This window comes from Coloeus monedula (genome assembly GCF_965178545.1).
Source record: "Coloeus monedula genome assembly, chromosome: 11".
NCBI lineage: Eukaryota > Metazoa > Chordata > Aves > Passeriformes > Corvidae > Coloeus > Coloeus monedula.
The window spans coordinates 7,177,489-7,199,037 of NC_138791.1; the positions used below are offsets into that span (position 1 = coordinate 7,177,489).

At 37.1% G+C, this 21,549-nt stretch overlaps 1 protein-coding gene across 1 annotated transcript in view; it reads left to right on the forward strand.

The window, feature by feature from the left end:
• Positions 1 to 21,549, forward strand: part of CACNA2D3 (calcium voltage-gated channel auxiliary subunit alpha2delta 3) — a gene marked incomplete at both ends in the record, with an annotated part of 393,646 nt that overhangs the window by 81,711 nt on the left and 290,386 nt on the right. Inside the window, one exon of the mRNA XM_082288518.1 lies at positions 953 to 1,069. Within this exon, the coding sequence (XP_082144644.1) occupies positions 953 to 1,069 (117 nt within the window). The remainder of the gene's footprint in view (positions 1 to 952; positions 1,070 to 21,549) is intronic.

The following is a 21,549-nucleotide window of genomic DNA, read 5'->3' on the forward strand; positions in this document are numbered from 1 at the left end:
GGCAGGAGACAGGTGTGCCTTTCTCCTCCCTCACAGTGTCGTGGAGGTGCAGGTCTGTGATTAAGTGAAGGGTTTGGTGATGGGCAGTGATTAGTTCAACTCACCCGTGCATGTTTTAGAGAGGGAGAAGCAATCACTGCAGTGAAAACCAACAGTTCTTAGAGTTCAGTGTGCAGTAGAATAACGTGGGAAAGAAGGATGTTCTCAGCATTAAATTTTTTCTAATAATTAATTCTTAAAAAGCTTCCTTGTAAACACTGATAAGGAAAAAGGTAGTGATACGCAGAAAATAGAGGATAAAAATTGTTTTGAATATATTTTTAGTGCTTAGGAATTCTGGGAGCTATTCACATTGTGAAACGAGGCAGTGCTCGTCCATATTGGATAAAGGTGCTTTTATGTTTGTGTTTGGAGGAAGGCTCGTGTTCGTGTGGTTTGTTTAGGCTTTTCTTTGCGTAAAAAGTTCAGCATGTCTAGATAAGCTTGTAGAGTAAGTATTTAAAATGTAAGCATTGTAAAAAGCTTGTGAAATAGGCATCTACAGGAAGATCAGCTGAGGAGGAGATTTCTAGGTTGCTAAGGTACAGGGATTGCCAATCATAGTAGTGTTTTTACATGATTTTTGGAGGAGATACAAGGGTTTTTGGCTACTTTTCTTTGGCTCTTGTTTAGTTGTGGGGAGGAGTAATTTAAACCTTGTGAAAGGGAGTTATCGTTTTCCTACAGTGCATGAGATAAATATTTTTATTAGTTTTTAAATGGAGTTCTGGTTCTAATCCAGTTGTTCTCTCCCCATGACAGCATGTTGGCACAAAGCAGCCTGCTGTCACACAAATAAGCATCAAATAAACGAAGAAAGTCAGCAAAAGTGTAATATGAAACGAATAATTAGTTGTCAAAATTTCAGTTGGTTCCCTGCAAGTAACTTTTCCCTATTTTTCTTTCCTTCCAGAAATACAAAGAATATGAGAAGGATGTTGCAATAGAAGAAATTGATGGCCTTCAGCTTGTGAAAAAGTTAGCAAAGAATATGGAAGAAATGTTTCATAAGAAGTCTGAAGCTGTACGGGTAAGCAGCAGATCAATCTGCTATTTCCTCCTATGATGTAAAACTATGTAATTTAGGCTCTGCTCTGAAGGCTGTACTAGCAATTGAAGGTGCTGAAGTGGAAATGCTAAAGCATTCAGAAGTATTTTAGGATCACTGTTCAAGAGAATAGATTTAAATTATTTATACCCTCAATAGATAAATGTAAGAGTGTGCAACAAGATTTGGACTACCAATTTCCAATATGAGTTTGTAAAGTATCACTTGTGTGCAGTAAAACCTAACTGCATATGGTTAAAATGTTAGATTTTAAAATATCCAACCAAAGCAGACTTAATTTCAGTGCTCACTATTATAAAAATAGTATTGCAGGGAAATGTCTGAGTTCATTAACTGTCCTCTAGTTCAGAAAAAGATGCAAACTCTTCAAATGGGACTAAATCCATAATTCCTTCAATTGTGGTAAGTGCTACATCACTCTTCAGGTGGGCAGCTTATTAAGTAACTAGATCTGTACATCTGTAAGTTTTTGTGCTTTTTCTTTTTTTTTTTTTGTTTGTTTTTTCAATCTCCATTCTGATCCTCCTTTTGTAGTAGCTTTGGTGTCTATCAGGCATACCATAAAACCAAGAAAAATTCAGACTTTCATGTTTCATTTTATCAAACACGAGTTTGTTGCAACATGTGTGTTCTGAAGAATAACAAATCTGCCTGTTGTAGTTTTCCTTTTGCATTATTCTTTTCTAGAAAATGAGGTGACTGCCTGAAACAATATTTCCTTTTGCATCCCCTCTATCAGCAAACTCACAGGACATTATGGTGATGCTGTTTACCATCAGCTGCTCTATTTCAGCCAGATTTATCTGCTCAATTGAGTTGAAGATCTTCATGTCTTCACTGTAGAGCTGGAGGTATCACCTGAGGACAGGGATTCCTTTTGTGTAATTGAGGATACAATTCCTCCTTCAGCCTTGTGCTATTTGTTATGGTGCAAAAGGAAGGAAAGAATTTGGCTACATTTTAGAGGTTGAATTTTCAGGGCTGGCAGTGAAGTAAAACATATTTCAGCTTGTAAAACTGAGCACACTTGGCAAGGAAGCAGAGAAAGACAATAAACATGGAACCCTGCAATGCTATTTTTACAGTGTGTTTTTCAGAGGAAAAACTACACTTTAATATGTGTGCAACAGCTTCCAGAAGCCTGAAGAATATTGACTTGGGGAAGGGGGAGGACTCTTTTCCTTGTTTCTTAGCAGAGGAAACTGCTCCCCTGGGATCATAATGTGAACAAAGCATTCTTGGAGCAGCACTTGTTTAGAGCGAGAAGTGACCAGCGAGCTGCACACTTGGCTGGTGAGGGAATAGAATTCCATCAGTGAGGAGTGCTGGTGGGGAAGAGCAGTTTGTGTCTCAATTAGAGCTTCATAACAAATGTTTAGAACAGGTTTGGCCTCTTCATGCAGACAGTGTTTTTATCTAAGGAAGGAAAAATACAGGATCGATATAGACCACCATGCTCTGAGTAAAAACAAGCCCAAATTCTGTGAAGTTAAACCATGCATGTAATCTTGAGTGAATGGATTTTAGTGCTGGAAAAAGTGACTGAAGTCCAGAGCCTTCTTTGGAAGGTTTCCATCTTTGGAAAGGAAGCTAAAAACATGGTTTGGACAGGGTTACTTCTCTTAAAAATTTATCTGTTTAGTGTACTTTCCAATGAAATCATTAATTTTTGCATAATTATATAAATTGGTCCATGCTAGAGATGTAATGAGTGACTTGTTCTGCTCTGGTAAAAAGTAGTGCTTAGTAATTTGCATCCTGAGAAGTACAAAATCCTTTGGTACAGCGCAGGTTTTGCATAAGTTTCATCCTTGATATATCACAACTTATTTCCCCCTTATATCTGGAGAGGTGAGATGGGAATTAGAAAACTCCTGTGGACTTAAGACCTCTGTTCCATCCTGATATTGGATCATCTTGTCTCTAAAATAATAGAATTTTGACATACGTTTTTGATGGAAACTTGTGCAAGATCACTGAAGCGTAGAATTCAGAGTAATATGTCAGATATATTGGTGGTAATGGTGGAGGAAGTACTAAATGAAGAATACCTTACAAAATAGCCTTAGAAATAATGAGGACATGATCATGAGGGCTCAAATCCAAGGACTCAGAAAATGTGTTCCAATGTTATCTCAAATTGTTACTCTACACCAGTCCTTGAATTAGCCTTGAGTAGACATCAAAATCCATGGTTGATTAGAGTGTTTTATCCAAAAGCATTTTTAGTTAAACATGCTTCTTCAGGTTATAGCAGATGTAGCACTCTGTGACAAATGTTCAGAAATTCATAGTACAGAAAATGTTTGATTTGTAGAAAAGGCCAAGAAGAAGACCCGGAAATATAAAAATAGGATGGCTTGGAAAGGCCTCGGGTTTTGCCTTTTTTTTTTTTTCTTTTGTTGTTGTGGTTTTGCTTGATGCTTTCAAACATATGAACTTGTTTGAAGCTACTAATCACATTTGAACTGTCTTTTCCCTCCTCTCCCTTAATATTCTGGATGAATTTTTATCTTTCTCTCTCATCGCTTCTCATAGTGATTAGTTGGCTCAGTGTGATTTTTATCATATTCATCCCCTGTTTGAATTACCATTCAGTATGCAATTATTCTATCACAGAATGTCCTATTTTTGTTCTGTCAGATACATAAGATAAATGGAAAACTGAAAGTACTAAACCAATTATATAACCTTTTGTCAACTACTCACTGATGGAAACCCTTGCAAGCAACATTTTTTTCCCCCCTCCTTCTCCCCAGTGTTCACTATTTACCTTGGGTTTATATCAGTTCAGGGTATTCCTGTTAACTGTTTCCTTCCCAATGCTGCCCTTCTTGACTGAATTTCAGGCAGGCAACTTCATATTTTATTTTTAAGTATTTGTGACATGAATCAAGTTAAAATCCCTGAGCAGTGGTTTTGATTCAATGCTGGTGATGTTTTGTTTCTATCTGTGACAAAGGTAAATGTAACCATTTACTTTTAAGATTATGATGCTTGAGATGGAAAAAATCTTACTGCCCGTAAGGTGACAGACATGGAAGTGTTTCCTGAGCTGTTCAGCAGTTGTTTTAATTTTTACAACCAAACACAAATAATCCCTTTGAGACCCTTGTGTGGTCTGCTGTCACTTGTGGTATTATTGTAGTTGTTTTTCCTGGACTTTTAGTGATTTCACTCATAGGAAGTTTGCTTGATCAGTCTTAATGTTACCCATGATTTTTTTTAAATACAATTTTTAGAAGGTTTTCTGATATTTTAGTGACTCTACTAACTTGAAGCTGAACAGGCACAAAGCACTGTGACAAAAGGACTGTGGCAACAAACTTGATACTGAAAAAGAGGTGGAGTTAAAATTGTTCATTTGATTCTTTTACTTTTCCTAGTTACTGGCAAAATGGGAAAAAATTCGAAGAAGCCTAGAGAGAAGTGAAAAAGAAAGCAAAATGAAAGATAAGCAAATTATTAGGGAATATTCAAAAAGCTATTATTATAACTTTAGCTGTGCACTAAAATTTCGATTTTTGTTAATATTTCTTTGCAAATGAAGAGATCCTATAAAAATGGTGGTTGATTCACTGGTAAGATGGCAAATCAAGTGTTAAGGATGGTTTTTCTTTAAGGCAACTACCCTTGCTGCAGTGGAAAATGCAAATAAGAGGCTTCTCTTTATTAACTTTTCCTACTATAGATACCTGGAGTTCATTGTGAAGCTGATTCTCATTATAACTGTACTGTGAAAAGTAATTGCTGTTATACAGTAATTCAATTTCAGTGCATTCATGCATCAGTAAACCAGTGGGGTTTATCTAGAGAAACCTGGGCCTCTAAAGCTTTTTATCATGAAATTCCACATGCAGACAAATGTTCTTCCAAGGAGTAGAATATCAGCATTTACATTTAACAAACATCTGCTGTGAAGAGAAATGGATTTTTTTCCACTGATGATTTTTACGCCAGTCTTTAAGCTTTTTTTCAGATACTATTAGGATGATACTGTTTATGCCCAGTTAAAGTAACGTATGTGTTTGAAATGTTAGTGCTTGGTCATGTGCATACATGGTGGCACATTTTAGTATGCACGTGTATATTTGTGTGGGTACAGATTTTAGGTGTGTGTTTTGGGGTTTATATGTGCAATATCAACGGATGCAATTTCCTATTGTTTTTCTGCATGTATATGTACATATATACATAGGCAAAATGTTAAACAGCATGTACTGCATTTAGATGTTTCCAAGCAAATACAGGTAAATTGGTGTCCTGATCAATACATTAATTTTTATTTAAAATGCTGTGTTAGTGAGTGCAAAATGAACTTGATTTGATGAACACAAAGATCGTGGCAAGTATTTCAAAGCTGAGAGTGAAAGTTCCCAAAGAGAGGAATTTTTTTTTTTATTTAGAGCACTACAGAATATTTCCATAGAGTGTATGAAATCTCAATAAAAAAATCATACTGAATGTTGTAGTCAATAATTGTAGCTTTAATTTACACATCACCTCCAAATACTTTACTTTTTCCTTTAGTGTACTTGGAATTCAACTCATTTTTAGTGTCTAACTTAGTTCATCCCCATTCAAGGCAATAGTGAAGAATATTCCAGGTGAATCTTACACTGATTTCTTTTTTTTTTTTTTTGAGACTGCTTTAAATATGCACTGGCTTGAATACCCACTGTGTATTTTATTGCACTGTATTTTCATTCTGATTTTCTATGACTTTGGTCAAGGCTAGATTGGGACTGGCATTCTTGAGAAGAGAAGCAAACAATCATTCATATTTTATATTCATATAATCTAACAGAAATAGATCTTAAATGTCAAAACTCATTACTTTTCTAGGCTCAGTATTTCAAAGATAGCATAAACTAAGTTCCCTCATTGAGCTATTTGCATCTGCAGAATTAGAAGGAAAATGAATATCACTGTGCACTCTTTACAACTGCAGCTCAATGGGGACTGTACTGACCCCTGATTTTTTTTATTATAAATATAGTAATAAAGGGTTTTTTTAAATCAGCAGATGGAAATGAAAAAAAAGAACCTCAGCATTAAGTTTATAAAATTACTGAGGGAAAAAATTATAAATGGTTGTGGGTGGAAGGAAATTATGGTGAATCAACCCAGTATCACTATAAATAGTTTTAAATGACAGAATAAAGACATAACGAATAAAGGAGAGATGGCTACAGTTGTGTTAATTACTGCTAGCAAATTAAAGGTTTTCAGCAATATTTTTGTGTTCACATTTAGTATTTTAACTGTAATTGTTGCTAGTTAATTTTGCTGTCATTTAAACTTGCTCATAGTTTTACTCGTCTGCTTCTTGTGTCAGTAAAAATTTGTGTTCTTGAAAGCATTAAGAGCTTTATTTTTACTGTTTTGCAAATTAGAATACATTGGAAAATGAAAAGATGGTTAGCAATCCACTGACAGTGGAGTATTTAATAGCATAATGCATGACCTTGATAGTCATAATTTGGAGAATATTTAAAGGCACAGTAAATATTTTTCTTCTTTATTGCTCTTGGGCTTGAGGATTGTTCTTGGTAAATGTGTAGAATTTAGGATATTCAACAAACGAAGAATTGGCAAACCTATTGTAGTGTGGATCAACTAGATACCGCATTGCTGCTTTGATTTTTAGTTCTTTGAGTTTGCCAAGAAATTTGTGCCTTTATAAAGAGAGACTGCTATGAATTCTGAAAGAGGGGAAAAAAGTCTAATTTTATTAGAGTGTGGGTGAGCTTTTCTCCTTAACCTTCATTCCCATCCCATAGCTGTGGTGAGAGAGCTCAGAGTGTCCTCAGGTGCATTTGCTGGTAAACAAGAGGAATGAATGAAAAAGGTACAAGCAGTTTACCTCATACCCACCCTGTGTGTGCAATGGAATAAATATGGAATAGATGGGTTTAATGGAAGTTAGTTTTTCTGTCTGTAGACCTCTCTGAATCATAGCATGGAGCCCAAGTGCATTGATGAAATATTTAACTCTCATATGTCCTAAAACCCAGGTTAGCTGAATTGTCAGGAAGCTGTTCTTTGAAACAGGTACTGGTAGGGGGGAAGAGGTGAAAGATGAAAAAAGTCAGTGGGAGAGAATGAAAAGAAAACCAGTGAAAACTTCAGGGAGATGTTTCAGGGGATATGTGTTAGTCAAGATTTCCAGGGAGTCATGTGCAGCATCCAGGAGCTCTTGCCCCTCGATGCATCACTGCTGCAGCACACTCTGCTATGGCCTTGCAAACGTGGAGCTTTCGTTGTCTTGGTACATTTTGAAATAGATATTTACAAAAACGTAAAGCAACTTGAACCATCCTTGTATTTATTCTGTCTTTAAAACTCTGGCATGTTTGTATGCTAAAAGAAAAAAAAGAGTCCATGGTCTAGTCAGTCTTAGGAAATTTAGTGAATTTCTTTAAGTTCAAATTTAGAAAAAAGGAAAAGTACCCATAAGACAAAAAGGAGGAACATTAAGACTTGTAGAGAAAGCTTCAAAGCATTTGCTGCTGGAGACAATTATGATGGTCTCATCTCCAGTGCCAAGAAAAGAAGTAAAAAGTATTTAAAGATAGTGCATTCAACTATAGAGAATTTATCTGAAAATACAGTGAGGAAATCCAGCCACTTCACAGATTAGTTCCTGTATGAGGCTTCACTGCAAAAGTACGTAACGTTCAGTCTTTGCAATCAACATAAAATAGTTTTTCAGACAGCAGGAAGAAAACAGTAAAGTAGTGTTAGAAGAATGAAGTAGGATAAATTAGCCTAATTTATCCTTCTGTCTTATCAGTGTTTTAGGGTATTAACATATTTTAGTACTTTACATTAACATTAATTATTTTAACAAAATTAGTCATGTTGTCCAAATTTCTGCTCAATGTGGGATTTAAACTAGTCACTTCAAATAGTAATGTTTTAATTAAAACTTAATTTCAGTTGCACAACTATCATCTTCTCAATTTTCAATTATAATTCTGATCTCATGTTGTAAACACGTATCATCGAATCTATTTTTTTGAATTATAAAAATGAATACTTGTACTTTTATATCATACAGAAATGATAGATGTTCAGTGTCATATCAGTTTTAGAGGGTTTATTGATATCTATTTTTAAATGATTATAAATATTCTAATGAGAAAATGCACTATAACTTGCCACTCATGTAACATTAGCCTGTTTTCCGAAACCTTGTGTTCATTTGATTTAATGCTTAGATAATAAAAAAAGGTCTCTTCCTTTAGAGAATGCTCAGCTTGCAGCCATGCAGAGCAGGTTTCCAAGCTGCTGCCTCCTTTTTCCATTCCATGAATGATGCTAGCCTCCGCTCTCTGTCTGTGGAGCGTGAGGGAGCACCAGGAGCAGCAGTGAGGAGGAGCCTGTTAATAGCTTTCTTGGAGGGATTTAATGAATGGTCATTTATCAATATTTTGAGGAGGAGAGAGACTCATCTCTGTGTGATTCTTCATTTTGAAGTGCTCAGAAGCATTTCAATGAAAAGAGGTGTAAAGAGAATTCATTACTGTTTTTTACGAGCATTAACTCTTCCCTCTACTCTGTGGTGAAGTTTCCAGGGGGGCTGTGTCAGGTGTGTTGGCTCAGCCTGACCTACCACTGGAGCACTGTTGCAAGAGAAAAGCCTCCTACACAGGTAACTGAGGGCAAATACCCCATTTATCCTCTTCACTCCCACCTTCCTTGAGTTTGACTTTAGTGTAATTAGGTAGGAAGAGGCCTGCTTGATCTAAACCACTTCCAGCTTAGTTAATTTTTTGTCTCTAACAGCTGATTGTGTATTCCAACATGCCCAGCACTGATCAGCACGTTTCCTTTCTCTCTCACCTTTTGGATTTTTAACACCTACTGGTTCAAAAGTTGTTCTGCCTCATTTTCTCTGGACACTACAGTTTCTTTTATCTTCTAATTTGAATAGAATTATACTTTATCTGTTTATACAATAAACCCGCCATGCTCCTTCTCCCAGATGAACAGTTTCTTTAATGCTGGAGAACTGCACAGACTCTAGCACTGTGCTTTTTAAGCTCACAGGGCACTCTGATCTGAGCTGCTGATGAGGGTGGGGGTAAAGAAACTCTTCAGCAGCACTGAATTTCAGGCGGTCACAATTTCTGCTGCAGTTAAATCAGAACATCAAGATTATCACTACTTGGTGATATGTGAAACAGTTTTGGGAGACAAAAGCAGACCAAGAGTGAGATAAGATGCTTCCATTTTCTTTTTCTTGGGAAAGCAAGGGCTTGTTTTGAGAGTGAGTTAATCAAAAAATTAGTTAATATGTTCTTGTTTTGAACAGTATTTTAACAACTGTCTGAAATACAACTTCAATAAAACATCAGATTTGATGGTGTAACTAGAATTTCAAATGTTTAAAACTAATCTTCCTCTTGATGAAAACCAAGAAAATGGCTCAAGTTTCATTTGCTAAAGTTAGACTTCTGGATTGTCCTAGCCTGTACTTTTATGTGCTTGTAAGTTGGCCACGGCTCTTGGAGAGCTCTCCCTTCTGGCTTCCACAGGTGCTTGCTCCCCTCTCCTTTCTTTTTTACTTTTGCTTCACTGAGCTAAGGCAAAGCTGTGCAGAATGGTCTGAGAATTTTAAGACCAAAGAATTATCTGGTGCAGAAACCCCAAAACAAAAAGCTAAGAGGCTTCCTTTCCCTTAGATTAATTAGGATCTTGCTCATTGCACGAAATGAAAAATACTTGCAATAGGGCCCAGGAAGGAGATGGGAGACAGGAATGAGTTAGACAATATGATGGACCCTGCTGTTTCTTATTTCCTCATGGGAGTGGAGGCGGTGACTTAGAACTATATCGAACCATCTTTGCATTTGGATGATTTTTAAACTCTGGTGACTGCAGCTGTTTAGGGAAATTGTCTAATTACTTACAGATCACTTTGGGTCTGATATTTTGTGTGGGCTAAATGTGCTCTGCTGTTGTGTGCTGTGCAAGAGGGTGAGAATCTCCTCCCGTGTTTGTAGGTGATCAGTGCCTTATGTATGGTGACTGCAGAAAGCTGAGCTCCTGGTTCAAACCGTGGGTGTCTGAGCAAAAAGGTTTCAAATTAATGACCTGAATCTCTAGAGCTTCAGTAAAATATAAACAAGACTTTCATTTTCCTAGGGAATAAGGTGAGGTAGCTCACACATAGCACATATTGATGGGTAAGATTTGGGGCTTTTGCTGGGCAAAAGGACATCATCCCTTCCCAGGAACAACATAAACCCACTGCAACCTGAGTCTCATAGTACTCAAATTCTGTAGTGCTTCAGTCGGCAACACTGGTGATCAAGCAGCTTTAGGGCTGACAGGAGGGGTGGAAAGACTCTTACTAAAAGAGCACCCTTTGATCAATTTAACTGACTGATCAAATTATGTTTAAAATTAAAATTTTAATGGATTTCAAATTACGTCCAAAGATGAACTCTGAATGTGAGGTATCACAAAAATGTCTAGGCAATGCTTTCCATGTACACAGCCAAAAGCATCTTAATGCACTTATGTTGCAGATTTAGGATTTGTGACAGGAACAGCTGAGGCCCACAACTCTGGCAAAAACTGCAGCGTACTTGGGTGAGAGCAGGTGCAGAGCCTGACACCTGGGCTGGAGTTTGCTTTTCAGTTTTGTGGAGACACAAAGTTCAAAACCACAGGGGAGGGGAGCAGAAGTGTGAACTTTGATTTAGTGGTATTTTATGTGTGGAAGGAAGAATATTGTGTAGCTCATGTTGTCCTAATCACTGTGTCATTTGGTGCTGGGGCCAAGGTAGGAAAGAGTGCAGTCATTTATTTGCAGAGCATCTTGGTTTTAGTGCCACGTAATTATGCCTTTGGTATGTTTTAAAATTAGTTGCAGTGAAGGGAAAAAACAATAAATTATAGAGTACACTTTTTAATTTCTTTTACCTCCATATAAATAGATACACAGCCATGTATTCTTGGTCCAATTGCATTTCTCTGTCATTTAAGCTAGCGCAGCATATCTTGGATGATTGCTTCTATCCGTGCTGTGCAAGTACTCCAGGAGGACAAATTGTTTGAGTAAATCATAACAAAAAAGGTGTTTCATGTAAGAAATAACCAGTTCCAAACTAATACTATAAATTGAAATTTTATTGATTGGTCTGGGGACTTTTTATTATAAAGTTTAAATTACAGCAATCATTGTGGCACAAAGCACTACAGAAATGCTACATTATAGAAAAATCTTGTGCCCTGTATTTTCAATGGGTCATTTAAGAGCAATGGAAATATTATATGTAAGCAAAAAGGAAAGAACTGCTCTGTACCTGTGAGTCTTTGTTTTAAAAAGAAGCTGGAACTGGAGAAGCAGGGTATGCTGCAGCAAAAGGCACAAGCTGTGTGCACAAAGAGAGTTAGGGAGCATTTAGAGATTTCATGTTAGCCTCACATCACCCTTGCCAGGTGTATCAGAACATGGACTATACACTACAGTGTATATCCCCAGAAGGATTACAGGGCAACTTTCTATACATCAGAAAAAAATTGGGGACATTTGAAGTTAATTCTTAATTGTAAGGATAAAACATTGTTTAAAACCACTGTAACTGGTAAACCTTTGGCACAGGTAGGGAGCATGTTAAGGGAGAACCCTGGTAAACATCTTTATTTGCTGGTTTATACCTCAGTTTCTTTCATCAGTGGAGTTTCTGGTTTTGATACTCTTGGGGCTAGCACAATGCAGGGATTTTCTCCTTTTTAACACACTGAGCAGCTAGAATAACATCTGCAATTAAAAAAGATTGGCTTATATTACAATTTTCCATTATATTGAAAAAAAAAGAGTTTTGTCAGTAAAATCATACTTTTATCAGTCATTTCCCATAACTTGTAGTGAGACAGTAATTTAGCACTTTGTAAATGTGCCAGAAAATTAGTAATTCTTGAGTCATTAATTTTGCATTTATCTTAATTGTGTTACATCTATGGATATTTATGGAGTTTCACTTTTTTCCACAAAAAAAATATTACTATGGTGTTATTTTTGAGATGGGTTTAAGAAAACTAAATTCTTTTATTTTAATGCAAATATTTTTGCCATATAAAAATGGAAATTTTACCTTGATTTTTGAATTAAGCAACTTTCAATTAAATGTCATTATGAATTGTTTTAGAAATGGGGATACTTATTTTCCTTTTGCTTTTAGATAACTCCATGCTCATGTTCTAGAAATTAAATCCCTAATCTCTTGATCTTTGTTGTTGATTGAAGTTCAATAAGGAATTGGGTAAATTCATAAAAGATGAGTCCAACTGCTGGCCACTGCTGGAGAGAGGTTGGGAGCTCTCTTTTGTCTCTCTGCTGGTACTCATTGCTGAGATTCTGTTAAGAACTCAAAGAGCTGAACTTAAAAAGTTATTACATGCATGCCAGGTTTTTGAAAGACCAGGTAGTTTGAGCTTATGACACAGTTCCTTGGGTGTTGCTGTATTCTTATTTAAAAAATGATAAGTTATTTGAAAAAATGCTGCATGCTTATGGTTTTTTCTTCTCCTCATCTCTCCCCTTGTTTTCTGAGCTCGAAGAGTGAATCATGCAGGTGGCACTGGCCAGGCTGCTCTGCGCAAACCCAAAGCAACGTTCAGGAGAAACTCAGACCTTTGCATGGCAAAAGTGAAACAGAAATCCTTCAGAACTAAATCAACACAACCCCAAAATATATAAAAAAATAATTAACAAAACCTCAGAGAGATGCCTTGGGTTTTATTTTCTGTCTTCTCTTTGGATGTTGAAACAGCTCTGTTACACGTGAATTTTGATGGATGTGAGCAGATAGAAAAGAGGAATATTTTACTGCAGTAATAATCAAATATTGTTCACTTCTTTCAGCCTCTACATCTCTGTGGGAACAGAGGCAGTATCCTACATTCTGTTCCCAGCTGCATGTGGCAGTTTTGAACTTTTCCCCAGTACCTCGTCCTCCACTGGAGGACACGATTAATTGGGAGAAATACATTTTATTACCTCATTTTTCTCCTGATGGTTATAATGCAATATATCAAATAAACACTCCAATGAATGGCTTGCCATTTTTCATGGCTAAGGAGAAGGTCTGTGTGGTTGGGAAGCTGCAGCAATGGAGATTAGTTAATTATTATAGGCAATTCCAAGTGACAGTGTGCACCAAAGGGATTATCAGTGCCTTGATAGACTTTTTGAAGTCAGAAGCTATTGTAACTCTTGCTTTTGGAGTTTCATTGAAATTATTTAATTACCTTGGTTCTTTCCTTTTTCTTTGTTTTTTTTTTTTAAGCATATGTTCTCATTAAAAAATCCTATAACATTCCTGATCACTGTTTTGTATCTTTTGTACTGAAATCTGAGGCAATTAATTTACTTGTTCCATGCTATATCAATACTGTCTGACACTTTCTTCCCATATCCCGTGTGGTCTGGCTGTCTCCCTGCCAACATTTGATACTTTTAAAAGAATTTCTCCTGCTTTTCTGATATTTTATTAGATGTTTTAATTTTACTTCTTGGTTTTCTTCCCTCTTTATATTCAGTCCTTTGTAAATTATGTTTCCTTGATGATGGTTAAGTCTGCTTTGCGCTGCTGGGTTACTCATCATGTGGTGCTTCATCTTGCATTCTGCTCTGTTTATCCACTGCCTTGCCCTGGAGATATTTTTAAACTATGATGGTGCTTTTTTTTCCTTTCACCCATAATTAAACAAATTATTTATCTTTGCCATTGTGAAATGAATGAAATCAACATTGACCTGGTTGCACCTTTCTACTGTACATTTATCAATGTAACCCATCTTATTAGACTTCATTGCAAGCATATAAGGAAAACACAAAGGGCTTATTTTGTGATTGACCTGAGGTGAAATTCCAGAAAAATTTTTCATTTCTCTCATCTGAGTGTGCTAAAGAACTGATGGCTGTAAGCCTTTATGGTGCTCACTGCTTTCAGTGAATGAGTTTGCAGGACAGGTACTTTTCCTTGGAAGAGACAAAGACAAGGGGAACTTTACAGCTGTCAAGAACAATGAAAGAGATAAAAGGTCACAAGATACATTGTGGGTATAAATGAAGGATTTATTTTGAAGGTAAGGGTTTGAAACAAGACTTCTAATCTTTCAGAACACTAGAAATGATGACTGAAATGAAACCAGTTAATTTAATCAATAATAGCTAAAGCTACTTGGATTTTCTTCTCCAAAATACTCAAGACAAAGGCATAGTAGTTTGGTTTAGTCTAATTTGGTAGAATTAGTTTTTAGAATTTAGTTAAATTTGGTAGGATTAGCTTTTATATTTTTTGATCCCCTAAAAGAGCCACCAAGAAATTTGCAATGATTCCAGCCTCTCCTCCTATCTAGAACCAGGTTACTTTATTTTTGCATTCTATCAATACAAATTTTAAACATTAATAACTTAACAGCTGTGCTACCACATCTGAAAAGCTTTGGTGCAACAAGTCACTTATTATGAAGAAATATTAAGAATCATTGTGTTGTAGGAACTGAAGGAAGAGTAGAGGAGTTTATTAGAATATCTTAAAAGATTAATTTGCTAGTGACTGGATTTCAAGTCAGTTTTTTCATGCAGTTATAACCCAGATTGGGTTTTACAAGACTTCTTTATGTGTATATATATGCAATAAGAGTGGAAAAAGTGAGAGAATGTAGTTGTGTCATCATAATCTCTGATGATACAATCAGGTGTTGGCACAGAAAAGGATGTGGTTTTATTACAGTACCAGCAGAGATATACAGCATACTTTAAAAATGATTAAAAAGTAAAGTACAAAACAATGGCTTTTATATTATATATTCTTAAAACATTTTTATGGCACATATTATTGTGACAATCTGTAGGCATACATGTTTTTACTGCTAGTAGCTCATTAGAGTGTGGCAGGTAAAGGAGAAACATTATCTTCTGTAATTGCAAAATCATGAAAGTCCAGCTGCCTCTGTTGAGGATTCCCCTAGTTAAAGGGATATAGGATATAGTCAATACAAACTCTAGGTTTCCTAAATGGCATAACTAAAATGCTTCATCTAACATGGCAGAGCGAAGACAAACATAGAAGCCTTTCATATATTATGCATGAATGAATGAATGAAGTCTTAAATGGCTTCGTTCTGCAGCGGAGAAGATGAGAATTGTGGTGTAACGTGTTGCTTCCTGTCATAGACACAAATTGATCTTGCATTATTCTGATTATGCTGTACAGCAGGACTCAGGAGGATGCTCAACATTTCAGGTGTAAATATATTGTTGTTCCAGAATTCAGAGATTTGGCATTTAGAAGTAGGCACAAACACTGTGCATTTCTTCCAGGTGCAGGAAGTGCAGGTCCTGGGGCGGATGCTTCATTGGCATACTCCTAAATTTACTGTGCTCCCATACAAGATAAATCCATGCTGTTCATGCAAATCTTACAAGACTGGGACTCTTGTGGGTGCTGATGTGGATGCTATACTTGATTTCTGGTTAATTTTAATTTGTTGACGTAAAAGTCTTCCAAGGCGGTTACAGGGCAAGATAAATTGTAGAGATTCACTCATTGCAATCCTATAAAAGTTTAAAGCTCTGATGTAGAAAAACTTGTGATGCCATATATAAAATTTAGTCAAATTAAAAAAAAAAAGAAATTAAGTGTCTTTTCTTTATATCACATAAAATGCTTTTTTGTGACATCATTGCTGCTGGTATAAAGGAAAACACCTTGGAGAGTAAATTTGGCTGCTTCTCCTTTCAGTCTGTGTGTGGTGACAAAAATAATTTAGTGTAAAAACCTGTTTAATTCCCTGCATTCAGTCTGTCGGAGTTAACATTGGCTGAGCCACTGCAGTATGGACCTTTGTCCAAACAGAAATTATTAGCACCAGCAACTGATTTCACAGAGGGCTTGGACCAGCCTGCAGCAGCACATGTGAATTACTGCTAATGGGACTGAATTTAAGAAAGCGTTTTTCAGGAGAAATGTCGTCTTTGTCTGTTATAAATGTCTGTTATTTGTTTCCCCTTATTTGTGTTACAAAGCACTAATGCTTTAAAAAGTGAAATGAGTAAGTGCTATGGTGGTTTTTACTCCAGAAATTAATTGCACTGCAATCCACAGTGGCTGAACATTTAATTTCACACCAAAGTAAAAGAACATAAAATTAAACCCTGGATGAAATTTTATTCAGTCTGATTTCAGTATTAGTTTCTTATAATGGTTTTTGGGATACAAACAAGTATAACCTACTGGCATGAAATGTGCCTATAAAAGTTAACAAAAACACAAAGTAGTTAATAGAGTTTTTGTTGGTGTAAGATTTCATTTTGTTGGTTTTATTTTATTTCAATTTTTCCTTCAAAAAGGGCATTTTAAACTTGATGTTTTCTCCTGTGCACTTCTGCTTCTTTTGAAAATACAACCTTCCTTTACTAGTAGCTAACTTTCTTATGCTGTTTATTTATGAAGAATTGAGAAGAGAAAAAATAAGCATCACTTTTATTCCTACGTGCTGTAGTATTAGTCAGCTGGTTTAGGCTTCATCATATATGAATTAGATGATGAAAATATTTTTAACATGGGTTTTTTTTGTGCAGTAATCGTAATGAAATTAAAATAGCTAGAAAAATGAACAATTGTTTGAACTAGAATAAAAAGAAAAATGTGAGTGAACACTTTTAATTTGCAATGTTGCATTTCACTTGCCTGCTCTCACTTTTACACAGCTGCCAATATCTTTCCAAATGTTTTACATATTATCACATTTATGGTTAAAAGCTGTGAAATTGTTCCCTTTTCCCTTTCTCTCACTGGGGAATTCGAGTACTCTGAACCAAAATTAGCATTCGGGTCATTACAAAGACATTGCTGATATTGTATTTCATACTTAATGAATCTTTATTGGCATCTGGGTCTAACCTTGACTCTGCTTAGTGAATCATAACTTGGCAGTCTCTGAGTAGCTGCTCCACTGTCCTATCAAATTCCAGGAGAGATAATTTGGTCTTTCCCACAATTTCATGATAACAAGCAGTATTGTGATTTTTAAAAAGAATAATCATAAAATAATACTGAGCACAAAATAAAACTTCAATGTCAAATTTATGTTAGATTTAAACTTTGTAAACTTAATATGATCATATTGTTAGTAAAGGTGATCTCATCGCTTGTAATGTTCTGCTAAAACCAAGCTTCTGTCTCATAATCCCTAAAGATGTTAATGCTTGGTATGAACCTCAGAATTTTCAATCCATGCAATTTTATTTTTTAGGAGAAGAGAATAGAGAAATTCAAATGTCCCCTATGTGCAACAACTGAAAAGGAGCTCGTTTCCATGTCTTAACCTTTCATATCTTAATGCAGATCTGGAGAGCTCCCCAGCCCCTTTATGGGGCATGGGAAGCCCTTTCAGTGCTTCAGGTGTCTTAACCAGAGCTCTCTCCTGTAGTTGCTTCTCCTCCTTGCCCAGTAATGCTAGATGGAACTTTCAGTATTTCTGTTCAAATTCCTTTTCATCTCAAATAGAAAAAAAAATTTGAAAAATGCTGGGATTCTGAATTAGTAGATAGAAGAGTTAGATATGTTCTTAAAAGGTGAAAAACACTGAGAAAAATCACATTTTTATGTAAGTAGAAACTCAGAGAAGACGTTTGCAACCCTAGAACACAGATTACTACATTTTATCAGAAACCATGTATGTTTCTAGCAGCTGAGGTCAAATGACATTGTGATGTGTAGTGACTGGGATCAGGAATTGTCATAAGCTTTCACTTGGTGGTGACCGAGGTCTCATGGTCCAGGCAAGAGGTGCAGCAGGAGCAGCCACCTGGCTCAGGCTTTTACCCTTCAGGCTCCATCACATCCCATTTGAGACCCCAAAGCCTCACCCACAGTTTGGTAGCTGCATTCATGTTTATACTGAGGCTTTTCACCTTGTGCTTTTGGGTGTGATAAAGACCCCTGAGAACTCTCTTGCTTCTGTGTGAGCTGTTTGCCAATACCATAATTCACAGCACAGCTGCAACTTCAGCAGTGCACGGTTCAGGTCCTAGGAAAGCAATAGGGGACTTTAAAAGCTCAGAGGAGAGAAGCAAAGGCAATTGCAGGTTTGAATGTCTTTGTTGCAAGAGGATTCCATACATGTGAATTTTTCATTCTTGAGAAAAAGCGAGCTGAGGGTGAGAGTCAGTAACACCACAAATGGTGGGGAGGATTGGACAGCGAGCAGCTGCTCTGTTTTCCAGTGCGGTGCCTAAGGGAGGCTGCTCAGCTCTTGTGAAGTCCCAGAGCTGCAGACTGGAAACTTGGCAGGGTTTCCTGGAGCTCCTGGAGCATTATCATATATACTGGGGGGTGACTTTGTACTTTACTTCCTTGGATTTTTTTCTTTTGGCCACTTCTGAGACTGAATTCTGGTCTAGATGGGCTCTGTGATCTGAATGCACACATCCGCTCCCAGGTGTAGGAAGGGAATTCCAGCCCAGCTCTGGAGTGGTTAGAGCATGGAAAGGACAGACTCAGCTTTCTGTGCAGAAGGGTAATTAAACTAAACTGAAGAACATTTCAGTGCTCAACAACTTCTCTTGCAGGGAGGGTGTTTCTTAAGGTCAGCTCAAATCCAGAATTCATCTATCCAAATAAGAGTTTATGAATGCAGTTACCCAGATCTTAGTCTGTCGTGTATTCAGAGGTCTCTCTCACTTGTACCAGACATGGCTGCCTCTCCTTGCACACACACACAACAGCCTGACAAGCTTTAAATCTAGCTTTGAAATTTTTGAAAAACAGCTTTGTGCTTTTTGTTTCTATTTGAAATCAAGCTCTATTTCTAAACCTGAGGGCCATTTAATTTTCTTTAGTTTTGATGTATGTGCAGCTCTTGTACTGATAGTTTTGAGGGTTCATAAAGATCCATTTTTTCTTCCTCAGAAACTTGCCTTTGGCAAGAGACACTGTTGCAAAGTGGTCCCCAAGCAGTGTTTTGGATCTCTTTCTCATTTTAGCAGTTAATCTGAATTTTGCCATAGGGCATACCTAGTATTTCTGCTCTGTGGATGTTCTTCACAATTCAGAATATGTCATGATAGGTACAGTGTGATATAGGAAAAGGTTGAGAGCAAGAGATTTTGTGGGATGTAGGTGAAGTGTGGAACACTGCAATCGAGAGAGAATATTTAAATGTCTCACTTAAACTGTCAGGCAAAGTAGATATGCAGTGAATGCATATGTTCTGAGAATATCAAATCTGCTCATGTGCTACCTTCAAAGAGATACTTTGAAATAGGAATTGCAGCTGAAATTAATTCTGTATGGCACTTTCCCCATCTTCTGGAATTGGCATTAAATTTGCCTAAGAACAAGACAAAAACTAAGCAGACATATAGAGAGCTTCTGGAAACGGAAAAATTCTCACTGGAATTGTGAAACAGTAAAATTAGTAATAAGATTTGGTGTATCCTTTAATTTTAATACTTCTGTCTACTTTATCTGGAAGTCACTTAATTAAAAAAGAAGGAAAGGAACACCATGAAGGCATGTATTAATTTTGGGGTAAGCTATGTGAAATCTGTCAATCTGAGTTCACCATATCTCTGAGATTCATTTTCTTCGGATTTGAAAATAAACCTTAAACCTCAAGGATGAAGTGCCACTATGGCTCATTTCATTACTTCCAGCAGACAATAAACCAGCTCAGAATTGGCATTGCCCCCACGGCCGTGCCCCTTTCCCCAGTGGCCTTCTGTGGAGGGAGGCTTGTGAGCAGAGGTCTCTCTCATTCCTGTAGCCCTCTTATGCCCAGGAAGGATCTACGGATCTTTGCACTCGCTCTCTGGCTGGTCCCTGATAATTCCATGAATGCAAATTCAGAGATGTACCTGGGATATTATTCTTCCTGCGTTTTAATAAGCAAAGCATGCTATTCCTAAACCTCCCTCCTCCCCAGTGCACTTTCTCTGACACCTGAAGGAGCAGCTTGTTTGATTTCGTTTTCCTCTCTCTGCAGTCAGGCTGTAGACACAGCAAGCTTTGTGGTTTTTCTCTTGGACTGAAGGACAGAATTAATTGGCTTTGAAGTTTCCAAATCTGTGTTTCTGAAGAAGAGATTTACAATGAGCGACTGTGAAAGGAAGCCTCTGTGGAAGCCAAATCGCTCTGAAACCAGAGCAGAGCTGGCTGGGTCAGATGCCTGCTCTAAAATCCTCTGTTAGCACTTGATGTGAAATTGGAATTGGAATGATTTCCGTGTCTCTGATGGAGCTGGCTTCTCTCACTGCTGCTCAAGCATCTGTGCAGATGATGATTTTGTCCTGGTATCTCTTAGAAAGTACTCTGAAATCTAAGAGTATTTATTTACTTATTACCTTCTTAGGGAGCCAAAATGAACGAAGCAACACCAACACCACTGAATTCTCCAAAAAGGCTTATCAGCAGTGGCTGTGCTCAGACCTGATCCCCTCGTGCCAGGAGCTGCCCAGCCCTGGTGATACAGAACTCTGCTGCACATCAGGAAAATTCCTTCCCTGTAACCCTACATAAGTTGGGAACTTGTAAAAACCAAAAATTTGAATAATTTTTGAGAAAGTGGTATTAAGTTTGGCTTTCTTGAGTGATGTTTAATCAGTAGGCAATATGAATAATGGCAAGGGACTTATTCTCTTGATCCCAGAGCAACAGGGTTCTTGGTGGTTTTGTCTAGTGGCCCCAAATTTCTAAATCTTGATTTACCAGAGGATGAATTTGAACTTCTTGAATGAATGTGTGTTGTTGTTGACCACTTTCTACTTGCCCTCTAAACTCTTGGAATGGCAAAATCTGGGTTCTACTGGATACCATTCCCAAGATCCCTGGCTGAATTCCTTACTTGGGGACCCTGGAAAAAATATCTTTCAAATTGCTGTGGGAGACTTGCAAATGGATGTGGATGAATATGTGATTCCATTGTAAAGAGCATCGTTAACGGCCTCATTTCTGTGGCGCAGTGGAACGTTCCCCGGTAAAAGCCTGTGGAAGGTAGGGTTATCTTTCACAGGAGTAGAATGAATTCTAACAGGAATGCACAGCAAATAATCTCAAAAAAATTTCCTTTTGGTCACTCCAAATGCAAAGCACGTTCCTTCTTTCTTGCTCTCTCCACTGTATGCAATATCGGATAAAAAGTGTATGAATGACTGAAAAGTCACAATTAAAGATCAACACCTTCTCAGGTAACATTACTAAAATTAAAAAGCAATAGTGCATGTTTATCATCTTTTTGGACAAGGAAAAGCGTTTATTTGTGACAAGTTGGAGATTGGTGCACTGCTGACACTCCCATGTGGTGTCAGGTGTGGTAAAACACCCTGAGTCAGGTTTGAGGTGTTCAATTCAAGCCTATCCGTAATGGAAAGCAAGCTAGCTTGCTAGTAATTAACACCTCTTGTAGTTTTGGGG